This window comes from Arvicanthis niloticus, chromosome 3 (genome assembly GCF_011762505.2).
Source record: "Arvicanthis niloticus isolate mArvNil1 chromosome 3, mArvNil1.pat.X, whole genome shotgun sequence".
NCBI classification, from domain to species: Eukaryota; Metazoa; Chordata; class Mammalia; order Rodentia; family Muridae; genus Arvicanthis; species Arvicanthis niloticus.
In genome coordinates this window covers 87,912,413-87,936,467 of record NC_047660.1, presented here as the reverse complement: position 1 = coordinate 87,936,467, position 24,055 = coordinate 87,912,413, and the positions used below count along the sequence as shown (strand labels likewise).

Below are 24,055 nucleotides of genomic sequence, written 5' to 3'. Positions count from 1 at the left end.
TATATTTTAAAACTTCTTTTAGCCATATATTAAAACCATGGCATTGTAACTGGGCACTTTGTGACCATATTTCCTATATTGAGAATGGTCACCAAGGGCTGAGCACCTGGTACATACCAAGCTCTAATGGCAGCTGGAGGCGCTTTGTTTCAATCTTTCTTCATTCAGCCTTTAAAACAGAATTTCTGTCCCATTGTATAGATTCCGTAGCTATGCGAGCTGACACTCAGAGATGTGAAGATGCCTGATTATGGTTATGTAGCTGGAAAATAGCTGACCCTGCTTTCAAAGGCACACCTGACTGACTTTCAAGACACAGTGTGGTATAGAGTTCCATGCCTCCACAATCCTTCTGAGCCACATACAGAGGAACAGTCTCACAAGTTACTGTTCCATAGAAGCTCAGCCAACTAGTTCATCTCTACATTCCGATGCAGAACACTTGCTTCCAGCTTGGGCAGAAGTTAGAGCTTTCTTTTGGGACACAGGAAAGCACTGCTCTTGTTTGCATCCCAGAATTGGTGTGCTGCCTTTATACCCGGCTGGTATAATCTTTGGTAGAATCTCACCGAATCACCCAGTACCTTCCTCCCTAGTCCTGAGACCTGCTTGAAGGAGACATTACAGTCACACACCCCAGCATGAAAGATCAGATGTGTGCTTTCTCTGTGAATGTCATGCATGCCACTCTTGCCTTCTCTCAACATCAGGTTCACCAGGAAAAGAATGAGTTAATTCTAGGAGATGATCATCGTATAATCCATGTGACTCTGAATTGCTATCCCCCCCCCTCTGTCTCTCTCTGTCTCTCTCTGTCTCTCTCTGTCTCTCTCTCTGTCTCTCTCTCTGTCTCTCTCTCTCTCTCTCTCTCTCTCTCTCTCTCTCTCTCTCTCTCTCCTCTCTCCTCTCTCTTTCCACCCTGCTATACTAAATTGTTTTGATCATATATGGTGATGGAAGCTGTAATTTTCGCTCTAAGTGCTAAGGCAGGAGGCTTATGGATTTGAGACCAGTCTGGGTCACACAGTGAGTTCAAGACCAGTCTGGCTGTGTAGTGAAACTCATTTTTTTTATCCTTTAAATTTCTTCCCTCTCTTTCCTAGTTCCTTTCTTAGGAAGTTGGTCATCATGAATTGCTTTACTGGGCTCCTTAGCCTGTAGGCTGCTTAGACTGTTCTTGGGCCTTACAAGAGATTAGAGGACAAACACATGGGACCCAGTAGACAGAGTATTTTCTCCCTAGTTTGTCCCTGTGTATTAGTTACCCTTGGAGTCTTATTCTTAGAGTAGGACTCAGCTCTGTCAGTAGCCTTCTCATAGTGGCAAGACCTCCAGGCCTTTAAGTGGGAAAGCACAGAACTTACTTAGGGTTGCTTCTCTAAACCCCAGGGGCTTTATTTGTGTTCATCTCTCTCAATATTTTCTCTCTTAAAATCCTCAGTGTCGAGGTGCCATCTCTTTGTTTTCCCTCCAGAATCACTACTAAAAGTGCAACCCAAATATAGCTTTCTCCTACCTACCACCAACACTGCCTATGTTGGGTAAGTTAGCTGTGTTTGATGATAAGTTTCTGAATGAAAAACATGAAACCAGTCAGGGTTCCACACCTCAAGTTCAGGAAGAAGCTAAAATACAATCATAGGGGGAAAAATGTAAAAAGACCCCAGGATATACATTCTCTTAGCTCCCAATGTGGGCCTTTATTTCCCCCCCAAAGAACAAAAAGAATGTTTCCCATTGTACCAGTAAAGGGTTGTTACCTAAGGAAGCCCCTTAGGCCAGCTGTATTACAGAATGTGACTATGATTCTTACCCCTCAGAGGACTCTTACCCCTCAGACTGCACCCGTGGGGCCTCCATCAAGGCCATTGTTCATGTTAAAGATGCTGCCTCTCAACCCCCAACAAAATTTAAACTGGCTTCTTCTCTGCATTCTACCATAAACATGCTGGGAAGTTGGGTGAGCACGTATTGATCTGCTTCCAATCAAGCCATCTTCCTCCAGCAAAGACAGGCTACTGTTCATTCACTATCTGTGAACAGTCAATCATATGGAAGTGGGTCTCAGGACCCAGGAAGAGGGTGAGATCCCACCAAAACAAGGATGGGACCCAAGGCTAGCACATCAGTTCTGAGTCATGAATAAAAACACTGCGTTTCCCTGTCCCAATAGAAAACTTAACTTCTGCCTGAGTACTCTGTATGGGAATAAGCAGATGAAACAGTTGGTTAAGCGCCAAGATTGACACCTTATGTCCAGAGACAAGTGCTCTGGGTGGGCAAATCACCAAGGTAGCACTCATCTGCAAGGGTACCTTTATAAAGGTACCTTCGAGAACCTCAAACAAACTCAAGGCTCCAGAAACATCCTATAGCTGAGAAGACAACAGAGAGGGTGCAAAATCAGGACAAGAGATACTCAGGTGTTTAGTGACAAAGGATTCTAGGCAAAGTCTTTCTGGTCCTGATCTGACCTACTGAATGGGTAGAAAGCTATACTATCTCTCATGGGGGTTCACTAGGCTTCACCTGATGCAGGAAAAGAAAATCACTTTGCTTCCAGGAAAGTAAGGACAGTGCAGCTCCTATTGTCTGAGTCTGCACTGAGTTTGGGATTGCAAAGTTTCCACAAAAGCTGTCAGAGGAAAGAAGCTTGTGGACTGAGGAAGCTGCATTTTAGTACTTGTGAATCATTTCAGTTAAAATCATACAGCTGTGAAGTCCAGAGTGAAATGTAAAACCAGGTCACACATTGATATGCAATATGTCTTCATCCAAGGGGTGTGAATATATTTTCCTGTTCCTCTTGCTTTAGAGCTCAGCCAAGGAAAAGAGCAAGTGTCCATGTGTTCCGGGCTTGGTGCTGACACTTGCATATATAAAGGGGCCTGGTGTCTCTGCCCTTCAGCTCTTCTCAAAATTTGCATGTTGAAATCACAAAGTCCCCAAATTGATTCTCTTAGGAGGCAGGCCCTCAGAGGTGATGAGGCCATAAGTGGGATCACTAACTCTTACAAAATAGATCTCCACAGGGCTGCCATGCTGTAAGTAGGTACCAACCGTAATACATTTCTGCACCTAGTCTCTGGTATTTTGGTATAGCCACCAACCTCACTAATATACTATGTAAGAAAATCAGAAAACTTCTCTGAACCTCATTTTTTTTCTCACTGGTAACCATATATGACAGTAGTAAGATCTAGTGAGATAAAATGGAAAGTCCTGGCACAGAGTAAGCATTCGATGAGGTCTACTTATTTTTGTAGTTCCTAACCATAGAATAAAATGAGATTATTATCATTATTATCTGAGTGAAACAGTGAGATTCAAGGTAAGCTAGATTATACTCAGGCTGTCACTATAAGTTACAAAGTTCTAAACTTTATTATCTTATACTTTATCATTTAGTACAACTTTGGATCCCAAAATATGGGTTTCATCAGGACATTTTAATACACACAGTTCATTATCTCCGTGTCTCATCTTGACCACCTGTTTTTGTTGCCAGATCGGGTGACAGACCCTCTGTTGGCCAGTTTCTATACATCTTGACAGTGGGATCAATGTCGCAAGGGTCACTGCATTTCCTACACCTCTGTCACACTTGTGGAAACTGTTAGATGACCACCAAATTGGAATTATACCCAGATACTAATGTGGGGAGGGGCTGTGAGATGCAGGGGTTTGCCTAACATCTAACACTTAAGGACGTTAACTTAGAGCTTTGATAGGAGGAGTTTAAGAATACACTAAGAGATTTGAAACCCCATTCTGGGGGAAAACTTGTGCAGCATGTTCACAGACAATCAATCTCTTGAGAATTCTTGGCACCTCTGAGTTCTCTGTGGAGACTTCAGAGGGAATTCCTATTATGAGAGAGAATTTCAATGTCTTTGGAGAATCCTAGGGTTTCCTTTGAACTAGAACATAGTTTCTTCTTAAGGAAACAACAGAAAGAGACACTTGGAGGAACCATTCATTGGGTAAAGCTTGGAAAACTCTGATGCCCCTTCAAGCTGAGGAAGCTTCAGGGGGGTAAAAATACTTAGCCCAATTCAACATTGTGGACAGCAATGAGGCTTTTACTAGATGCTAGCCATTATAAGATACAAGCTGATACTTGCTATATTGGCCAGACCTTTTATTGCTGAAACAAAACACCTAAGCAAAACAACATAATGGAAAATGAGTTAGTTTTGGCCCAAGGCTTCAGAGATTTCATTCTATCATGTCAGAGAAGAGGCAGAGCAACATATCAAGGAGACAGAGACAGAGAGAGAGAGAGACAGAGAGAGAGAGAGAGAGAGAGAGAGAGAGAGAGAGAGAGAGAAAGTTTTTTCCTTTCTCTTGTGCTCCAAATGTCTATCACATAGCGAAACACTCATCAAATCATTTTCAAAATTAGCTATCATCTTAACAGGTCCAACATTGTTCAAAGTCCCAATCTCAGTCTTCTCTGAGATCAAAGTCATTCATAAGCCCCTGTTTAGTTAGAAGCAAATAACATATTTTCAATATCCAATGGCATAACCCACACAGTCTCATTCCAAAAGGAGCATACAAGAGTGCCCATGAGGGTATTTGCAAAGGAGTTTAGCTAAGAAGAAAGATGTACTAAAAATATTAGTGGCATCTGTCCATATGCTAGAAGCTTGTATTTAATAAAAGAATAAAAGGGAGAATAGCCATTAGTGTAGATACTCTCAACAGAAAACAGGGGTGGGACAAAAAAATACTAAAACCCAGCAGGAAAAACAGTATCTCTCAAAGCCCAATGGATGGAATCTGGAACACATTACGGTGTAGTATGAGTCCCAGCCTCGAATGGAGCCTTACCCCTAAGGCCTTGCAGGTTGCAATCATATGGTTCCTCTCGCGCTGGGAATGCTCACTGCCTGTATCTTTCTTCAGCAGATGTTCCCTGATCCTGCCAACACTAATGCCTATTGTCACCACCTTGACCTCAGCCTTTCCTTTTCACACTGCCCTATCTGTGGCTGCCTGCAGAAGTCCTGCCTCCTTGCTTGCCTGCAGGCTTTCCTGGGAAATTTGGGGATAGCCTACATGACCTCAAAACTCTTGAATTCTGCAGATGCAAAAAATTAACACCATATGGATGACTTTAAGGTCTGCCACCAACTAGGTTGGGCAATAATTAGACCCCCTTGGGTCTAATCCCTTAGCTGTAGGGATTTCTGAATAGCTGGTTGCTGCATACTTGGAAACATTTTTTTTTCTAGATGGCCCTGAGTATGCAGGTGTCTGCAGAGTTCTCTATTTAAAATCAACTCATCTTGCAAATAAATTAAAGCCTTTATATCATCGAGTTTAAGATGGGTGGGTTCCAGCCAATTCTCTAGATGTTCCAGGTATCAGCTACATCATTCCAGGGCAAAGTAGTGGGATTCTTTTCCATGGCCTCAATCTCTTCAACAGACACACTTCCTTAGTCTCAACTTTACATTCACTTCTTTCCTAGTCAAAACGAATGCTTTCAAACCCTAAAGATATTTTTTATTACATTTAACTTATTTTATTGTGTATTGTGTGTGTGTATACCATGCCACATTTATAGAGAGTTCTCTTCTTCCACTATGTGGGTCCTGGGAATCAGACTCAAGATTATCAGGCTTGGTGGCAAGAACCCACCACCCACAGAACCACCTTAGCAGTCCTCAGACTTTTCCTCTGCTTCCTGCTCACGATTATCACTGTGGACCTGAATAAAAGCAGCCAGTAGTATCCATGTGACAACCTGAATGCTGGGATGTCTTGAAGTATCTTTCATCAGATAAAGTATCTGCTCCGTTTTAAGGTTACTTTTTTTCTGATATTTTCTTTATTTACATTTCAAATGTCATCCCCTTTCCCGATCCCCCCACCCCCGAAATTCTCTATTCCCTTCTCTCCCGCCTCCTTGCCCTTGAATTCTCCTACACTGGGGCATCGAGCCTTCACAGGACCAAGGTCCTCTTCCCTCATTGATGCTGGACATGGCAATCCTCTGCTACATGTGCAACTGGAGCCATGGGTCTCTCCATATGTACTCCTTGGTTGGTGGTTTAGTCCCTGGGAGCTCTGGGAGGGTCTGATTGGTTGATATTATTATATAAAAGATGGATACCCAGTTGGGACAGTCTTTGGATGGCCTTTTCTTCAGTCTCTGCACCACACTTTGTCTCTGTATTTACTCCAGTGAGTATTTTCTTCCCCTTTCTAAGAAGGACTGAAGCACCCACACTTTAGTTTTCCTTCTTCTTGAGCTTCATATGGTGGTTAGTCTTTAATAAGGTCTTGTGACAATGACAAAATGTAGACCATTCCTTACCAGCTTCTGAATAGCTTCTTCTCTAGCCTGCAACAGTCTTCACTTCCATCTGAAACTTCACAAACAGAGCTTCCGGTTTGCAAACCTATTGGTATTCCAGTCTTTGGAAGTCCCACCAGAATCACTAAGCTCCTCTCCCAACACCCAAGAAATTCTGTAGCCTTCATTGTAAAGCTTTTCAATGTGAGACCCACCACTAACCCATCTCATCCCCACCAAACCTGTTCCTGAGACTTCTGAATCACATGAACAGGTTTCATCACAGCAATGATCCCATTTCTTTGGTACCAACTTTATGTGTTAGATATTTTATTATTGTGACAAAATACTTGACAAGACAACTTAAAAATAGGGAATACTTCTTTGGGTTCAGAGTTTTAATCCACCATACTGGAAGAGTATACTGTAGCAGAGCAGCATCCGTTAAAGTGGCTAAGGACAGAGAAACAGACTGACTACAGAGTAGGTTTATTCTTCTTTTCTTCCTATGTTAAATAGAGACTCCCAATCTAGCAAAGTGACCACTGATACGCAGAGCATGTCTTCTTCCTTAGTTAATGTCCTTTGGGAAGAGCTCATGAGCATACTTGGGATAATACTGCACTAATCTGGGTGGTGCTCACTATTATCAACTTAACAACCAAAGTTAGCCATTGCCATCACCTTCATCTGTACACTCTGAGGCCACCAAAGAGAAAGTAGACACTAAGAACACCCTTTGGTGCCCATGATGCTGTGCTTCGGGAGAGAAAAAAATTACTCTGGATCCAGTGGATAAGAGCATCATTCTTAGGAGAGTAAGTATATACTTACTGACCAGGTACCACACCTTTTAGTTGAAGTTTTTTTCCCTTTAACAATATCTGTCTTGGATAGTAGACTCCTTGGAAATGATGCATCACCAATAAAATGGTTATTGATATGAATATGACAATAGATCTTATATAGCAATGAAATGTCTTCAAGAATGGTTTGGCTTTGTTTCATGTTTCAGAGATTTTAACAAAAAATCAGAATTATTAAATTATTTATTGAATTTTAAAATTATATATACATATATATGCATATATGTATACATATATATGTATATATAATACATATTTTTAAAATTACATATACATATATATGTATACATATATATGTATACATATTTTTAAATATAAAAATTTAAAAATAAATTAAATAATTTTTAAATTATATATACATATATGTATACATATATATGTATATATAATACATATATATACATATATATGTATATATGTGTATATATACATATACATATATATGGTGTCTGTGTGTGTGTGTGTATGTGTGTTTGTGTGTGTATACACCATGGTGTAAGTATGGAGGTCAGAGGACAACTTGGGAGAGTTGGTTCTTTCCTTTGCCTAGGTTGTTCTGGTGATTGAGCTCAGGTCTTCAGACTTGGCAGCAAACACTTTCCCTCTCTGAGCCATCTCACTGGACTGAAAAAAATCAGGATTTTACAGTAAGCAATTAATAACAAGAGGGTTGGGTGTGTGCACCAAGATGCCTGGCAGGAATGAAACCACTTTCCCAGAGACAAGCCTTGTACCTTAGCAGTTGATTGCATGGAACTGCTTGGTTAACTGTTACACTGAAGCTGTGTGCTGGGCAGAAACGCCCTACAGCAGCATCTTTATTCCCATAGGGCCTCTTTTCCAGCTCTGGTGAGCATAGCTCCTCTGCCTGAAGCACCCAAGTGCATGAGTCTTTGCTTTTTAAGTGCAACGTGTATGTACTAGATAGATTGAACGTGTCTACATAGATCTACGTCCTTATACCTAAGTGTGCACATATGTCAATGAGTCTGGGTGTATTTTTTGAGTGTAAATAAATTTCAATATATTGGTGAATACTTCATTTTTCTTTGTGCCATGATAACTTTCTTATCCTGGAAACTCTGTGCTAGAATCTGCCATTATTGAGTTCTCTTGTGTCAGGGGCAGCCTTGCTTATACACTCAAGGCCTAAAATCAGCCCTAGGCCTAAGTCAGCCTGCTAGCACAAACTCTTGGTCTCTAAGGAAAAACACTGAACAGATGGCTATAATATCTTGTAATCAAGTAGCCTTGGTGGGAATTTACCAGCCTGGATAATAGTCGTAGACTTTGTAGATAGGTAGCCTTAGTGGATAGTACCAGCTTAGATAAGAAATGAGTGAATCATAGACAGAGTCATAGTGACCTGTTCCCTAAACCTTCACCCAGCTGATACCCTGTTCTGGAAGATAACTGTACTCCTCCTAAAGACACCTATGCTCCTGAATCACCCCCTTCCCCACATCCTGCCTAGACATAGGCAGTGCCTAGACACTCACCTACTATATTGGGGCTATATGCAGTCCTTTCATAACTGATCTCTTCTGACTAAAATACTGCTGAGAGAGAAAAATAAAGAAATGACTAGGATTATTGACAAGAAAAGGAGTTATTATCTGGAATCATTTTTTTTCTGAGAAGAATCCAGTATAAATTCATTTGTTGAAAATAAGTAATGGCATGAAATAAGAGAAGGTTGTAAGAATTAGAAGGTGTTGCATTTAGAAATGGTGCCTTGTTTACTATATACATAGCCAGGAAAGGTGGGTTAACATTTTGTTTAGCCTTTATTCTATCTTGTCTTGCCAAACCTAAGAGTACAAGACAAGGATTTAAAACATGGTTGTTCACTCATGAGCCCTTATGTTTAAAAATATAGGCTTACTGAAAAAGTAACCTATAAAGGCAGAGGCACAAGACAGCCAAGTTACCCATTAGATGCTTTCCATACCCCTTATTATGTGAGATATTTAATTATCCTTAAGATGTAATTATAATATTTAATAACATTGAAATATTTAATATAGTCTCTTATATATTATTAAAGTAAGAGGTTATTAGATGAAGAAGCAGAGGTGAGTATTATAGAAAGTAAATACCCACTGTGTCAAGGCTGTGAAACCTGGTGGTCCTTTTCTCTTTTTTGTGTGTCATTTCTCCTTTGCCAGAACTTAAAGGCATGATTAAGTAGAGAATTAGTTTTCCCCTGACCTGATTTGTATGGTATAGAATTTAGGAGTGGGACTTTAATTTTTTTCTTTAAAAAGCAGAGCACTTTAGAGTGTTCTTACAGCTGGCCCTATCTGCCCCAATCTGTCTGTGTAGACAATGTGGGAGATTCTCTCCTCTGCTCACATCTCTTGTCTGAAGACCATGTCCCCATATGGAAAAAGCTTATAACTGCCTCAAAGGTGGAAGAGTAAGGGCTCAGTACTCTTCTTTGGATTTCCAGAAATTGAGATCTTTATCATGAAAACCAGCCTCCTTGGATCACCCTAACTTACCCCAAGGTTTTCTCCATGAAGCTCCAGAAATCAAAGGGAATACTGAAATGTTGTAGGTAAGGCTGGGAAGTACAAACATCAGGAAGGTTGTGGGGAAGGAGTCCAGTCAGGGAGACACCTAGGTGTCAGGGAGACACCTAGGTGAAGGGCATGTTCTTGAGAGAAAGGAACATACAGTCCTTACAAAAGGCATATATTGAGAAGTCAAACTAGGGATCCCATGAGAGCTAAGCGTGCAAATGGAAGGGTGATCTGAGGCCAGAGTGAACACAGAGATGAGAAAAGCAAAGTAGCCAGCTGGCATGAAAAATGATAGCCATACGCAATGTGTGTTATGGCCCAGTTCTCCCCCAAGAGCTTTCCAAGAACTCAATCTTTTAAAGGAAATTGATAGACTAACCAAAGCCAGGAATTGCTGCCCAGTCTTTCTTCCTACTGCCTTCTGGCTAGTATCAGTGGACACCGGCTATACACAGGATAAAGAGGGCATAGTCTAGCCCCCTGAATACCTGAGAAAAGTTTCCCAGCAACTGTGCATGGCCACAGGCAGAATTTAATACCTGGCTGAAGCACACCCAGAAACAAGTACATCTCATCCCAAAGAATAAGAGCATTAGGAACAGACACGTTTTATTATTAAACAACTTTAATCCAAATGCTGATTATTATTTGCAGTGTCTGAAGGCACAAAATATACCTAAAATGTATGGAAGAGTCTAAACAGTTATAAATCCACAGAGCAAAGCATGAAAAAGATACATTCTGAGCTGACACAGATATCTGAGTTGGGAAGAATCTGGCTATGGTCATTGTCTCCCCCTTGAGAACTTGCTGGAATATCAATCATTTCCCCTCATACCAAGGGTAGGGAAAAAAAAAAGACATAAATACGGTGACTAAACACTGTGAGGTGTTACGAATGTCCAGAAGCACTACACTTTTCCTGTAAAGATTCTCTCTTCTCTCTCTCTCTCTCTCTCTCTCTCTCTCTCTCTCTCTCTCTCTCTCTCTCTCTCTCACACACACACACACACACACACACACACACACACACACAGTCTTTTACTCCTAACCAAAGACATCCATATCCATGATATACCAAAGAAACCAGGTCATCTTTGGGATACAGACAGGTGTAAGATAAGGCAGTGAGACCAGAGTTTAATTGTTTAAGTGGAGATTATATATATGAAAATGAATCATCCAGTGCAAGTTGCCCAACCTGCTGATGAAATGAAAGCAAAGCCTATACATCCTTAGGGTGACAGGAGCGCACCCAGGCTTTGCCGTGTACACCTGTCTCCAAACTCGACATGCTGACTGGAGAAATGTCAACAGATCTCTCCAGTAATACTAGCATCATGGCGTCCCAGTAGCCAAAGATAACATAACTATAAACACTCTCTTCATCTGGGGTTTTTAGGGGACTGTGTGATATAGTCACTCCTTCCTCCTCACTAACATCATTATGGATTTGGGGAAGTATATTCATCTTGGGTCAGTTATCACTGTTGTGGGTATATATCTCTCAACTAACTCTACATGAGTACAGATAGAAACAGCAACTGATAGGACTTTATATTTCTCCTAGTTCTCGACACCTCGATTTGTGATGGGGGTTGAGCCCCATACCCTTGAAGCTGGATGGGGTTATGTTCTACATCCCAACAATGTAGGGGATTAGAGACACTTTGGTCTTCAAAAGGAGAGGAAGGGACTTTTAGTGGCACAGCTCAGGTTCCTCTTGATGGATCACTTCCATTTCTACAGTTACCCCCACAAAGGGCCATGTAGAAATGTAAGCTCCTTAGGTTAGCCTTGTTTTATGAACCAGGACTTCCCAGAAAATTTACCATCTCAGAGGATGTCAGATGCCCCCAGCTAGAAGGATCCCTGCTGTGGGCTGGTTCATTTAATCTCCTGGTGAAGTAAAGGCAGTAAAGTCTGAAGAAGGGGCTAGTGCCAAGACTTTGTCCTCTTTAGCTGATGTCATAAAGAGCTAAAGACATGTCTTTAAGGGCTCCAGGTAGCTTCATTGGAGCAGAAGAGTCTTTTGCTTCAAACATTACACAGCTATGCTTCTCCAAAATGTCAAGCTTCTTCTTTATGTGGTCCCTCTTATTTATCCCCAGTCTGCCTATCATCTGGAGACACTTCCACCAACTCTTTTCTATAGAAACCTTTACCTGTGTTCATGATGCCTCTACTGTCTGTGTCTGTAACCCTACTATTCTCTCACTCAGAGCTGTGGACCCTAATCCAAAGAAACAGTCTTTACCTGGTTTCACATTCCTACATCTCTCAATCTCCCACCAAAGATGTCCCACCTAGGCCAGTTTAACTCTACCTAGATGGGGTCTGCCCTCCTTTCCTACAGTCTCTTACTAATTGGTTCTTCTGAGTAGAAAAAGAGGTTAAAAAAAAAAAAAAGACCAACAATATGCTGTTCAAACACATTGGAATCAAAGCCTCAGAGATTGTGACCTCAATATGGGCATCTTTTCTGAGGCCCTGGGGACAGTTGCATGCTACACACTGTGACACACAGTGACCTTACCATCTTGAGCCTGATTGTCTAGGGCCATGTCTAGGGCAGGCTGCCCTACAGCTCAGGGAACAGATGGGCCCACCCAACATGGGTTCCAGACTCAGACACATTCTGAATCTACCCAAGGACACTGAAGGAGGAATGAGGGGCTTGTAAGAAAAGGACACAAAGGAAAGCTGTGGATACAGCAGCAAGCAGCATTCGGGGCTCCTCCATGTCTTCCTTCTCCCCAGCAGCTGGGAGCTTCTTCTCTGATGGTTCTTCCTGCCCTCAGAAAGGCCCAGGAACAGGGGGCTCCTTTGGCACTTCAGAATGATCACAAGTAATTTGCCTTTTTATTCATATAGAACAAAATTTACAAAGTCATTCATACAGTTTTTGTTGTTTTGTTTTTTTTTACTGACTTCGAAAATTGGGAATATTCAAAATACACTTTTACCCCACTCCATTCTGTCATTATTTACATGTATGTACAAGAAAAATGAAAGAGTCTGTGTGTGTGTGTGTGTGTGTGTGTGTGTGTGTGTGTGTGTGTGTGTGTGGTTTGTGTTGTCATTTTCTTGTATTAAAAAGCTCTGCTGGTCGGGTGGGTGGGTGGGCGGGCAGGAGGGCAGGCGACACGGTCAGATGGAGGTGCCATGAGAGGTGTCCAGAGCCTCTGGAAGGACGCCTCCAGGCACGGGCTGGAAGGACATAGGGATGGGGGTCTTCACCGGGCTCTGTCGAAACAGTCCCCCATTGGGTGATCTGTGTTTGCACTGAATTGAGGGCATAGTGGCTGAGCTGCTCAGTGGCAGTGGCAGGTTGCTGCTGGGCCCTGATGACAGTGTCCGGCTGGTGCCATGGCTGCTCTGCTCAGGCAGAAAGGTGCTGACTGAGAGCTGGGTGTTCTGGTACTCCCTCGTGGGCTCCAATGCTTGGCTTGGAGCCAGGCCCCCCATCTCCAGGGCAGAAAGCTCAATGGATGCTGGGGAAATTTGCTTGTGAGCAATATCTTCATCCATGAGGCTGTTGATGCGCCGGTGCACCTGTTCCAGATTCACTTCTTTGTCCTGGAGAGAGAAAGTGTAGAAGGGTCAAAGGACATCTTAAGAGTATACTGAGGCCAGCTGGCTGCAAAATTGGGAAGCCTGGGGTACCAGGCCTATTGAGCTTGCCAGAAAAGTTTCCCCTATAGCTCCCACCTTCCCTCGATCAGATGGTCAACCCTTGGCTATCCAGGGAATCCATACACTATAACACTAATCTGTATATAGCAATGACCCAGACATCAGGCATCAGAAAGCCTCCCCCACCCCTATTGCACTCAGCTTAGGATCCCTGACATGCCCTGGGGCAACCCCATGACAAGATGCTTTGAAGAGCTGTCAGACACAGGAGGAGATAGAGTGCCAGGAAAATATTGGAAATGGTCTGGATCCCCTCATGTGCCCAGTGCAGTTTGAATTCACATCCCTCCAAGGCTTGATACTGTCATCCCTGCCTTACACAAAAAAGATGATGTTTAGAATAATGCCATTGCTTCATTCTACCAACCCCATGAGTGTTAGAGGCTCCTAAAATATCTGGGTTCTATGTGCAAAAGCTGTGGAAAAGCAACTCTGTCCTACCTGGTAACCCATTTTTTTTTTTTCTGTATAGAATCTTTAGTTCATCCCAGAGGGGAAGCATATTCCCATCTGGGAGCTTAAGTGAAGAGAAGAGCTGGGACAGGGAGGTGTCAAGAGGACTTATGACTTCCCAAATGGGTAGCCTCACCCTTAACCCTGGCTTACCAGAGTGGGGAATATGACAGAAGACCTTCGGTTTGATTTATCTGCCAAAGAATACAAATAAAGAATATAATGACTACTGTAATTCTTCTCAAGTAAACTGATGTTGTATCATCAATGTTCAAATGAATCAAGGTGGTCACTATGCTGGAAAGCTCAAGGAAGATGTCATCTGTTTCCCTAGTCGTCCCTCATACCGCAGTGAAGTGGACAACTGTTCAGGAAATGAGCTATATCATCTCCCAAATAAGGGTAGAAGCTGCAGTTCCATCCTCGACTCTGTGGGTACCAACATTTTAGGCAAGATGGTGGCTACAGTTGGTCCTTTCTCATTTCAGACTCCAAAAAAATACCATGTCAAAGCTCATTTCTAAAATACAGTCTTGCCAGTTTTCTAGTGCTCAAAGCATATGTCAGAGAGAGGAATAGAACCTCTATTTATGCGGTAGGTATTTTAAAAATATCAAGAGATGTAGAAACCTTGACATGATTACAAAAGAAAGAAGAAATGACCATGCAAAGCAGAGGTTACCCCAGTGATTGATTGCTTTGAGCTCCTATGGGGATAAAGGACAGAGTCTCCCTATTAGGAGGCCACTTGTAACAAAGGGTATAAACTCTCCTCCTTTTACATGATGCCAACCACAAAGTCAGTATTAGGAAGACTCAAGTCAGTATTTCTCATGTGGACAAAGAACTAAAGTACCCCGTAATCTACTCCTTGTGTCATCTCTTCTTGCCTTGTAGAAAAGTGTATCATTACTGTCTAAATGTCCATGAGTTCATACCATTCTTAGCTTCTGGTAAGACACATACTGTGCTTTCCAGAATATCTCCCAAGGCAAGAAAACTGACAACTTCCATGAGACAATGAAGCACTCATTTTAGGCTGGGAAGACACTGAATAACATGGAGCAACTGGTCAGAGGGTGAGGGAACACTGTGGAAATTGGCTTGTTGTCATAAATGGAAATGACATTTGAAGTAATTGAATAGCCATTGAAAAATACCCACAATTCCTGTGATCTGCAGTCTCCCAGTGGTATAACTTAGCTCATCAGTGCTGGGAATCTACTTCAGAGATAAGAATATCTCTGAGTAGCAAATGCCATAGGAAAAGAGAAGGGAAATGGGTGGAGATGCTATCCTCTGTTTGCCTAGCTAAAGACCACTCATGACATTCCTTTGTCAGCTCCTTCCAAACTGTAGAAGCTGAAAATGCTCTTCAGCTTACAATGTTAAATCATAACAGTCTTACTGCAAATTGAAAATATCACTAGTCAACAACATAGTTACCTTAACTACCAGACCCCCTCACTTCACAACAATGGCATAGAAGATTGGTACTTTCTGCTGGTGCTCTGCAGTTATCTAGAAGTGTGGCTCTCTGCTGCTTCTCAGTATTATCAGAAAATAGTACCACATAGCACTTGCCCAAGGGAAGACTGAAAATCTGAAGGATTAACGTCTGCTTATCACATGTGGCTTTTGCACCATGGTAAAGGTGAAACATCATAGCTGAACCAACGAAAACTGAGGCTAATCTGTAGACGTAGCAAACAAAATTCAAGTTATTTGTTAAATTATTTCATGCCATGGTTGAGGTAGCTCTGTAAAAATCTCTCCTTAGTGTGTGCCTTATCTGTTTTTGTGGGATTTTCTCCCCTTTCTTTATATAAAGAAAACTTTTTCCTTCCTTCATATAAAACTTTTACAATACTACTTTATATTTAATATTTGAGGCTCTAGTGCCTTGGACTTTGTCACTATTGATGACTTCTTAAATAATCTACAGTTCATTTGCTTTAGAGAGATTTGTGGAAATGGCTATCTTCATTTTATAATAGTGTGTAACCTTTCCGCTGAACAGACAACTCAGACAGAGAATGGTTGGAGTTTCATTCTATAGCAGTTCTGACATACCTAGTGTTCTGTTCTGTGGCCTCAGGGCCTGGGCATCAGGACAAGGCCTGGCTTTGCTCATCATGATACTTGTACCTTCAGCCTTTCACTGCTGCCATGATCTCCTATGCAACCCTGGCTATGGGATATGACCCCTTCGTCTATCCTAACCAAAATCAGCGCCACAACTCAGCTGGTGAAGGTATTTATACACCATCTTCATCCCCCCACAATGCACAAAGGCACAAGGAAGGCTGTAAGGTGGTGATACAGAGATAGAGTTTCAGATGCTTTTAGGGCTTGAGGCAGCAATATTCTCTCCCTTGCACCAAGCAAAACTTGTAGAACTCTAGATGAGCCGGGTCCCCTCACTATAGCCTATGGTTTGCATCGAAAGAAAATGATTGAGTGATGTTTCCGAGTCCCCTTCAAAGAACTGCCTAGTTGCATAAGCAACTTTTCTTCCTTTCTGTTTTCTCTTCAGTACTGTAAGATACCCATTTAGAATGGAAGAAAGTGAAGTTGCACTGTGGACTAATTTGCAACAGGCAGGAAGCAAGTTGTCTTGGTTCTAGATCTGGTTACTCTGGATTCTGACCAGCTATAGGGAAAGCACAGACCTTTAACTTAGCATCATCTAAGTCCTGGCCCAGGCAGGTGCTCTGGAGGCATGTGCTGTCTTTCAAGCATTGAAGAGAAAGAATTACTTCCTGTATAAGAATGTCCTACCAGATGGAACAAGAAAATATCATCTTGAGTGAGGTAACCTAATCACAAAAGAACATACATCGTATGCACTCACTGATAATTGGATATTAGCCCAAAAGCTCTCAATATCCAAGATACAACTCACAGACCACATGAAGCTCATGAAGCTCATGAAGACGAAAGACCAAAGTGTGGGTGCTTCGGTCCTTCTTAGAAGGGGTAACAAAATACTCATGGGAGCAAATATGGAGAAAAAGTGTGGGATAGAAACTGAAGGAGGGGCCATCCAGAGACTGCCATACCTGGGTATCCATCCCATGTGCAGTCACCGCAGGCAGATGCTATTGTGGATGCCAGGAAGTGCATGCTGATAGAAGCCTGATATAGCTGTCTCCTTAGAGGTCTGCCAGAGCCTTACATATAGAGAGGCAGATGTTTGCAGCTAACCATTGAACTGATCACAGAGTTTCCAATGAAGAAGTCAGAGAGAAGACTGAAGGAGCTGAAGGGGTTTGTGGTCCCATGGAGAGAGTAACAATACCAACCAACCAGAGCTCCCAGGGTCTAAACCACCAGCCTGGAAGCATATAGGGAGGGACCCATGGCTCTAGCTGTATGTGTAGAGGAAAATGGCCTTATAGGGTATAGCTGGAAGTCCTTGGTCCAGTGAAGGCTAGATGCCCCAGTGTGGGGGAAATTGTGGGTGGGGAGATGGGAGTGGGAGGGTGGGTGGGGGCACATCCTCATAGTAGCAAGAGAAGGGGGAATGGGATAGGGGGTTCCTGGGTGGGGGGGAATGGGGAAAGGGGATCACATCTGAAATGTAAATAAACTATCCAATAAAAAATAAAAACAAAAAGGAAAATACATAATAATAATAAAAAAGAATGCCCTAGGGATACAGGAATTTGAAGATCTCTTGTAAAGAGATAACATTTTCTACCAAGTGCCAGAGAGCAAATATATCTTGCTGGGGTGTTCCAACCAAATGCCTATGGAAAAAAACCTGTGAGCAGGGGAGGCCTTTAGTTCAATGCCTTCAGCACTGACATTCAAAACACAAATGGGAAGTAGTGATAGTCTAGGCTGGAGGGAGGGCACAGGTAATAACTCAGCCTGTAATGCAGCTGGGAGGTCATGTACCATCAAAGGATTTAGGATAAAAACTAACTCAAGGAATGGATATTTCTTTTTTAAAATTTATATGCTGATAATTTCATATAATATATTTTGATCATAATCTTTCCCCTCCCCCAACTCCTCCAAGATCTTCCTTCAGCTCAGGATCCACCCACCTTCAAGTTCTATCTAAAAGAAAAGATCAAAACCAAAATAAAACACATGAAAACATGCAGGAGCACATGTTTTATTTTTTCAGTAGAACCCCAAGAGCATAAAGAATAGACCCAAGTATATGACAAACAGGATTATATAAAATTAAAAAGCTCTGCAAGTACACACACATGTGTGCACCACTGCTGCTGCCACCACTGCCACCACCACTGCCACCACCACCACCAACTAAACCGTTGAATCTGATTTTTGTTGGCTCGCTATTCCTGTATATCTGATGGTAAGATCTTGAATAGTTTCTTAATCTAGTGTGTTTTTTTTCCTGCCTCAAATTGAGGATGGATGAGTCAGTTGCCAGGAGTGTGAAGCTGTGCAGTGCAAATCAACTCCCAATTGTGGTTATCTATTAGCCTCTAACCTTTCCATGTCAGGATACACAGAACATGTTCACACCAATTGAGCAAATTTTCCAGAGACAGCTTCTCATGCCAAATAGCTATCAAGAATCCAACTTTCTCCTATCAGTAGGACCTCCTTCTACTCAAATTCCATTATCCCAGGGGCACCAAGATTAAGCTAAGCCCTGGGAGAAGAGGGCCCCCGTCAGGGGTCTCCTGTACTGGTTGGTTAACTCTGTGAAAAAATGAGCAAAGCTACTCTAAATGAATCCTGAACTCCTTGGAAAATGAATGCAGCCTGCCTCAGAGTCTCCACATCTCCAGCTGCCCATGCCTGCTGCTTAGTCTAAAAGCCAGAACTAAGGTGCAAGAAGCACAAAACCACCATGTTTGGGGCCTTTGAAGATGTGTTCTCTGGTGTCACCTGGGGCTACAGATTTAGCACATGCAAGGTCATGTCCATTCGGACCTTATATGTCTCTGGCCAAGGAAAGAAGAGGGAGAAGTAATCATCAGAAGCAGAGAAAGTGGCAAGACTGATTTGAATAACAATCTTTCAGACAAAATGATGTATTCCATAATGTTATGCAAATCAAATAATGGGCTTTTTTTATGTGAACTACATCAGTTTACATCCTCATTATCTCAAGGCTTCAGTGTTCAGCCAGGTAATGACAGTTGTGGAAAGAGACCTGGGAACTTATGGCTCCCTTCATTAATCTACTATAGGTAACTGACCTAGTCAAACATCCCTGAATATGACATAAGATTCCTTGACTGCATTTACAGACACATTGCCTGGAATCCAGCTCTGTATTCCTCATCCCATGTTAAGCATGACGGCAGATACCAAAACAGAGGTTACCAGAGAACCTCTCTCAGGCACAGATAAAGTTCTGTAATTAAGTTGCTGTCCACCAACATGTAAAGTTACATGTGAGACTCGTTAGAGTGGCCTCTGTTTGGAATCCAACAGTTCCTACTTTAAGGTAGGCAGAAATAAAACTAGGGCTCAGGGATTTCCTACCTGACCTGGATGGTTGTTGGAAGCATCCTCCCACTACCATTGAACTCACCAGGTAGTAAATGAGTCCCAGCGGATGGGGACAACTCCATCCTCTTCAAGGTGCTAGAAATTGGGTTTGGGTCTGGGTGTTGTGATTAGGTGAAAACAAAGAGGTTCAATTTCAAAACTGAGCCCAGGGGATGATTGGTAATGCATTCAAGCATTGTGGGAGAGTGTCCAGTCACCTCCCTCACAAGTATTCCTTGGCAGGGAAATGAGAGGGAACAAACAAGCACCTCACACAACAGGTAGGAACAGCAGGACCCAAAGGAATGAGCTGAGACTCTCTTAGTGGAGAGATCTGCTCAAGGTGACCCATGGAGAGTACAGCACTGAGAACAGTACCACCTAGAGCCAACACTGGTATTCTTTCCTCCCACACCAGGATTGCTTTCCTCACCATGGAAGGTCCTTGTGCACCTTGATAGAAAGAGGATGGAGAGTTTTAATCCTTGGTAGGATATCAGAAACAAATGCAGAGGCTTTGTAAATTACAGTTTTCCAGCTCTTACTATGACCCTATGGAAACCGAGCCCAAGTTCCAGAATTAATCATCTCTGATATGCAGCCAGAATTGAAAGTCATTGATCCAGCTGCAATGATTATACAACAATTTAACATTTAATAACATTTTCTTTATAGGAGCCCAGACTGGTTCATTCATTCAATAAATACATTTGAGCTCTTACGACCAGATGAGCTAATGTTCTTGGTAAAACATTCATCTTTGGTCCCTGGCATATAGAAAATGTTCGATACCTCAATTATATTCATCACCCCCTAACAAGAGCCCCTGTGTTCCAGAGAGTGGGCAAAGCAATTCAGAGTCAGAGGAAAAAAGGTACTGATGGCCTTGAAGCAGACAGAGGTAAAAAAGTACCAATAAGAAAGAAGATGGGCAATGGTAACCGGCAAAGATGGCTTCATCAGGGATCTGGCTCTAAGATATTCAGCAGTAAGTGTTCCATGCCTTCTTACTGGAAGTCTCCAGGCTAATTGCTATAATGTACTAAACTGTCAGACAGCTAGTCTCAGTTTTTAACAGAAGAAAAAAAAAGGAGTTAAGGGATGCTTTGCTAGAATCTGACGCAAGGAAGAATCGAATCTCATCTCTTATTTTTAAAAATCTTCTGGAAAATGTTTGGTAGAAATTAATGACTCTGTACACCTTGAGAAAGCTCATTGTCCTTGCCCTGTGAACAAGTCTGCATACAGGAGGTAGTAGGTGCAGGGAGGCAGATGTATCATCTGTGTGCCAGCCTTGTTTTCTGTCATTTTGAGTTGTGATAAGAAAGCCTTCTTTAAATGTTGTTGACAAGGGTTAAGAAGACAATGTGCAATTTGTATAGCAAAGGGGTGGAAGTAAAGCAGGGTATGAAATAAAAGAGAGGTCTCCTAGTCTCTATTTACCCATAGGGAAGCAGCCTTGAGGGGCATCCACACAGATGCTGGTCCCTGGGTCAGAAGAAAGGGGTTGGTGCTATGCTGTCTCCCTCTGCCCGGCTATCCTGGCCTCCATCAGCCCCTGTCTGCCATGGAAACATGGTGCAGGGTAAGCAAGACAGGGAAAAACAAGAATTCCAACTTGCAGCCCAGTGATGGATGATTCATCACTCACTCTTCATGTCAGCTCCCATTTGTGCAGTTCTCATCTGTATTTCATGAATATTTCATCCTCAGAGCAACGATTCTACATCCCCCATAAATCTGGCGGGTGGCTCTTAACTGCATCCCCGAGAGCTTGGTACACTCACCTGCATCGGGTAACTACATAATTGTCTGATTCCTCTGAAAAAATATGAGCTCAAATGCACATGAATATTAAGAGGTTGATTGCACATTACTACTCTTCCCCAAAAAGGTGTCTAAACTCTAAAGACATTGCAGCACAACCCATTAAACACAGCTTGGGCTCCACCCAAAGACAGGATTTCAGCTCTTAAGAAATATAGCTGGCATCCCAAAACGAAACATTCCAAGACTTTCCAGATAGCCTCATCTAATTGTAATGCTGCTCCATAAAACATGGACCAGCAGCAATGTGAAGGGGATCTAAATTAAATACCATCATTATTTCACCACAGTTTTAAAGATATAATTCTAAAATATTGCCACGTCTGATCCATCCTCTGCTCCTAGGTGACAGGTTCAAACCCCTCACCCTGGCACTGAGACATTGGAAGGAGACCCCATCCTCCTTTCTCGGACTCTTCTGCTGGCTTCTCCTTCATGCCCTTACTTCCTGTTAATCCTTTGTTTCTCTTGTCCAAAATGCAACTTTCCTATCTCATCTCCAGCTCAATGATTTCTACCAATTTCTCATGTCTCCACACTAACATCCTCAAGCCCCAATAATCTTCACTAACCACTACTCACTCCAACACCGTGGCCCTACTATGTGCTGGCTAGGATGGGGCCCCTCTGTATTCTAGTGGTTCTTGCTGCTTATGTCAGGACAGCCCTATCTAGAGGATGGAGGCTAGTAAGCTACACTACAGCTGCCCAAGAGGTGAGAAGTACCCTGGGAGGGTACTTGTCTGTACATACAAGAATGTTAAAGGAAGTGAGGAAGAATGCAGGATGAACTTCATCTGGAAGTTGGAGACGTATAAAACCAGGGGAAAGGTTCTCATGAAGCCCATTTGAATAGGAAGGGAAAGGGGAGAGCAGCTACTGTGCAGCCCTTATGTCTTCTGTCATTCTTGCTTCTGTCTGCCTGGCTGTCAGTCCAGCCCACACTGTGGAAGCGCAAGCTGAAAGTATATTCCCTTACATTGGAGAATGCGGATTTATGCAGAAGTGAGAAAGCAAGAAAAGATGCTGGCAAGAAAGAAGCAAACAATGTGTGCGTCCCAAGCTGATCATCCCGTGGTCTTCTGTGTTCTCCTTTTGTTCACACCTTTCTATTTATGTCTCTATATCTATCTCTCTGCCTCCCTCTGTCTCTCTCTACCTCTGTCCCTCTGTCTGTCTATCTGTCTCTGTCTCTCTGTCTTTTTCTCTCTCCCTAATTCTGCATGACCACAACTGGAATGATCATTGTACTAGGGATTCTAACAAGATAAAACTGAAGTAGACAAGACCTCCCAGTTCAAAAAACACAACGAATTTGAGCTCATGTTCCTGTTCACATCAGCCAAGAGAAACAGTTCCATGTCACAGCAATGTACACCTACAACAAACAAACAAACAAACAAACAACCTTCTTTTGCTAACCTGATCTATGGGACATTTGTGCAGGGGGAAATTAAGAAGCTGACTAAAGAGAAAGCCATGATCTCAAACAAAACCACACAGGTGGGAATACAGGTGAATCAATGACTCCTTTGCCTTCTTGTCTTCCCTGTTCCTATGCAGAGCTCTGGGACCACCCACTCTGCCTGCACAAAGATGTTCCTGTGTGTAAAGACCTGGGGTAGTGACAGTAGGCAAAGTGTTCTGGGTTTGATGTCCAGAGAACTGGTAAAATTCCACAGTTTCAGAGAACACTGGGCGCTTTGCTTTATCTGCTCAATAGGTCTTCAGGAACTTTTTAAAAAATGTAATCATTTCCAAACTTAACAAAATACAACTTTGAATAGAGCCATTAGCTGCTCTTTCCAGTGAGTTTTCCTTAAACTTCACCTTTTCCCCTCTGGTGGTTTAGGATTGACAGGAGAGTCATAAGGGCAGTAGTAAAGCCAGACTTCCTTTCTGCTATCCTTTCTCCCTTCCACACCCCATCCCTCCCTCCTTTCCTTCCTTGGAGATTTAGGAAGTCCTGAGGGGAAGACAAATGCCATGAGGATACTTTGGTGCTGACTCAGCAGTGCCAGCCATCCACAGGAAAAGCACCAAGGTTACTGCCTGAAATTCGAGTGGTGAGTTTGAGGGGCAGGGGACAGCCATTGTCTTCCTCCTCATGGACTCCCTTGAAGATTGATGAATAAGGGAACCATCAGCCAATCGTGGCAGATCTCAGAAACAGATGCCAGGATGAGCCAGTGTTGCTGTTCAGTGGTAGCAGTTGCCAGCCCTAACCAGACTAAGTAAGACCATCCAGTTCTGCCCTCTCCTGCCTGCTTGTATTTCCTGCCCCAGTTTATTTTGCTTTTTTCCTTGACCTCCCAACTCTGAAGCCAATTAATGGACTTTCGTATCACCTTGGCCTCCAGTAAAATGAAACAAGGAATATCAGGCAAAATCCTTAATCAGGACTGTCTGCAGACAGAATGCCAGCTGCTTTATGGCTTCCTATTTAAGATTTATCTCCAGAAGCCTCTGAAGAATCTCTAAGCTGACGTCTGATTCTTGATGAAACCAGGTTGTTTATAGCAGGCAGTGACTACAAATGGATGAGGTCCCTAGGCTTGTCCCATAGATGCCTATGTGTATGTTTCTGTTGGTGGAGGATCCTCACAAAGTGACACTCTTTGACACCTCTTTTAGGGGAACTACCTTAAAAGAGTTCATTTCAAAAACCAAGTCAGAAGGTAGCCTTGAAGAACAAATAGCCAATAAGGCAACAATAATACCCAAGGGACAGAATCAGCACTGGTTGGTGTACAAAGTGAGAGAAGTACCCAGAACCTAGTCTGGACAGAGCTCCAGTGTCTCCCAGGGTGACAAGGCTATGCCTTGTGAAAACAAGGGAGAGAGGAAAGGCAGGGTGACAGGGGGATCAGGGAAGCCTTGCTTACTGGGGTCACTGG

The 24,055-nt window shown here is 42.7% G+C and overlaps 1 protein-coding gene across 2 annotated transcripts in view; it reads right to left on the bottom strand.

Annotated features, from left to right (window-relative positions):
• Positions 1 to 12,526: 12,526 nt before the first annotated feature.
• Grid1 (glutamate ionotropic receptor delta type subunit 1) overlaps positions 12,527 to 24,055 on the bottom strand; it is a 714,697-nt gene continuing 703,168 nt past the window's right edge. The window contains exon 16 of one of the 2 annotated variants that reach the window (XM_034499262.2): positions 12,527 to 13,277. In XM_034499262.2, coding sequence (XP_034355153.1) covers positions 12,849 to 13,277 — 429 coding nt within the window. In that variant the 3' untranslated portion in view covers positions 12,527 to 12,848. The remainder of the gene's footprint in view (positions 13,278 to 24,055) is intronic. The other variant, XM_076931489.1, reaches the window with a different exon arrangement.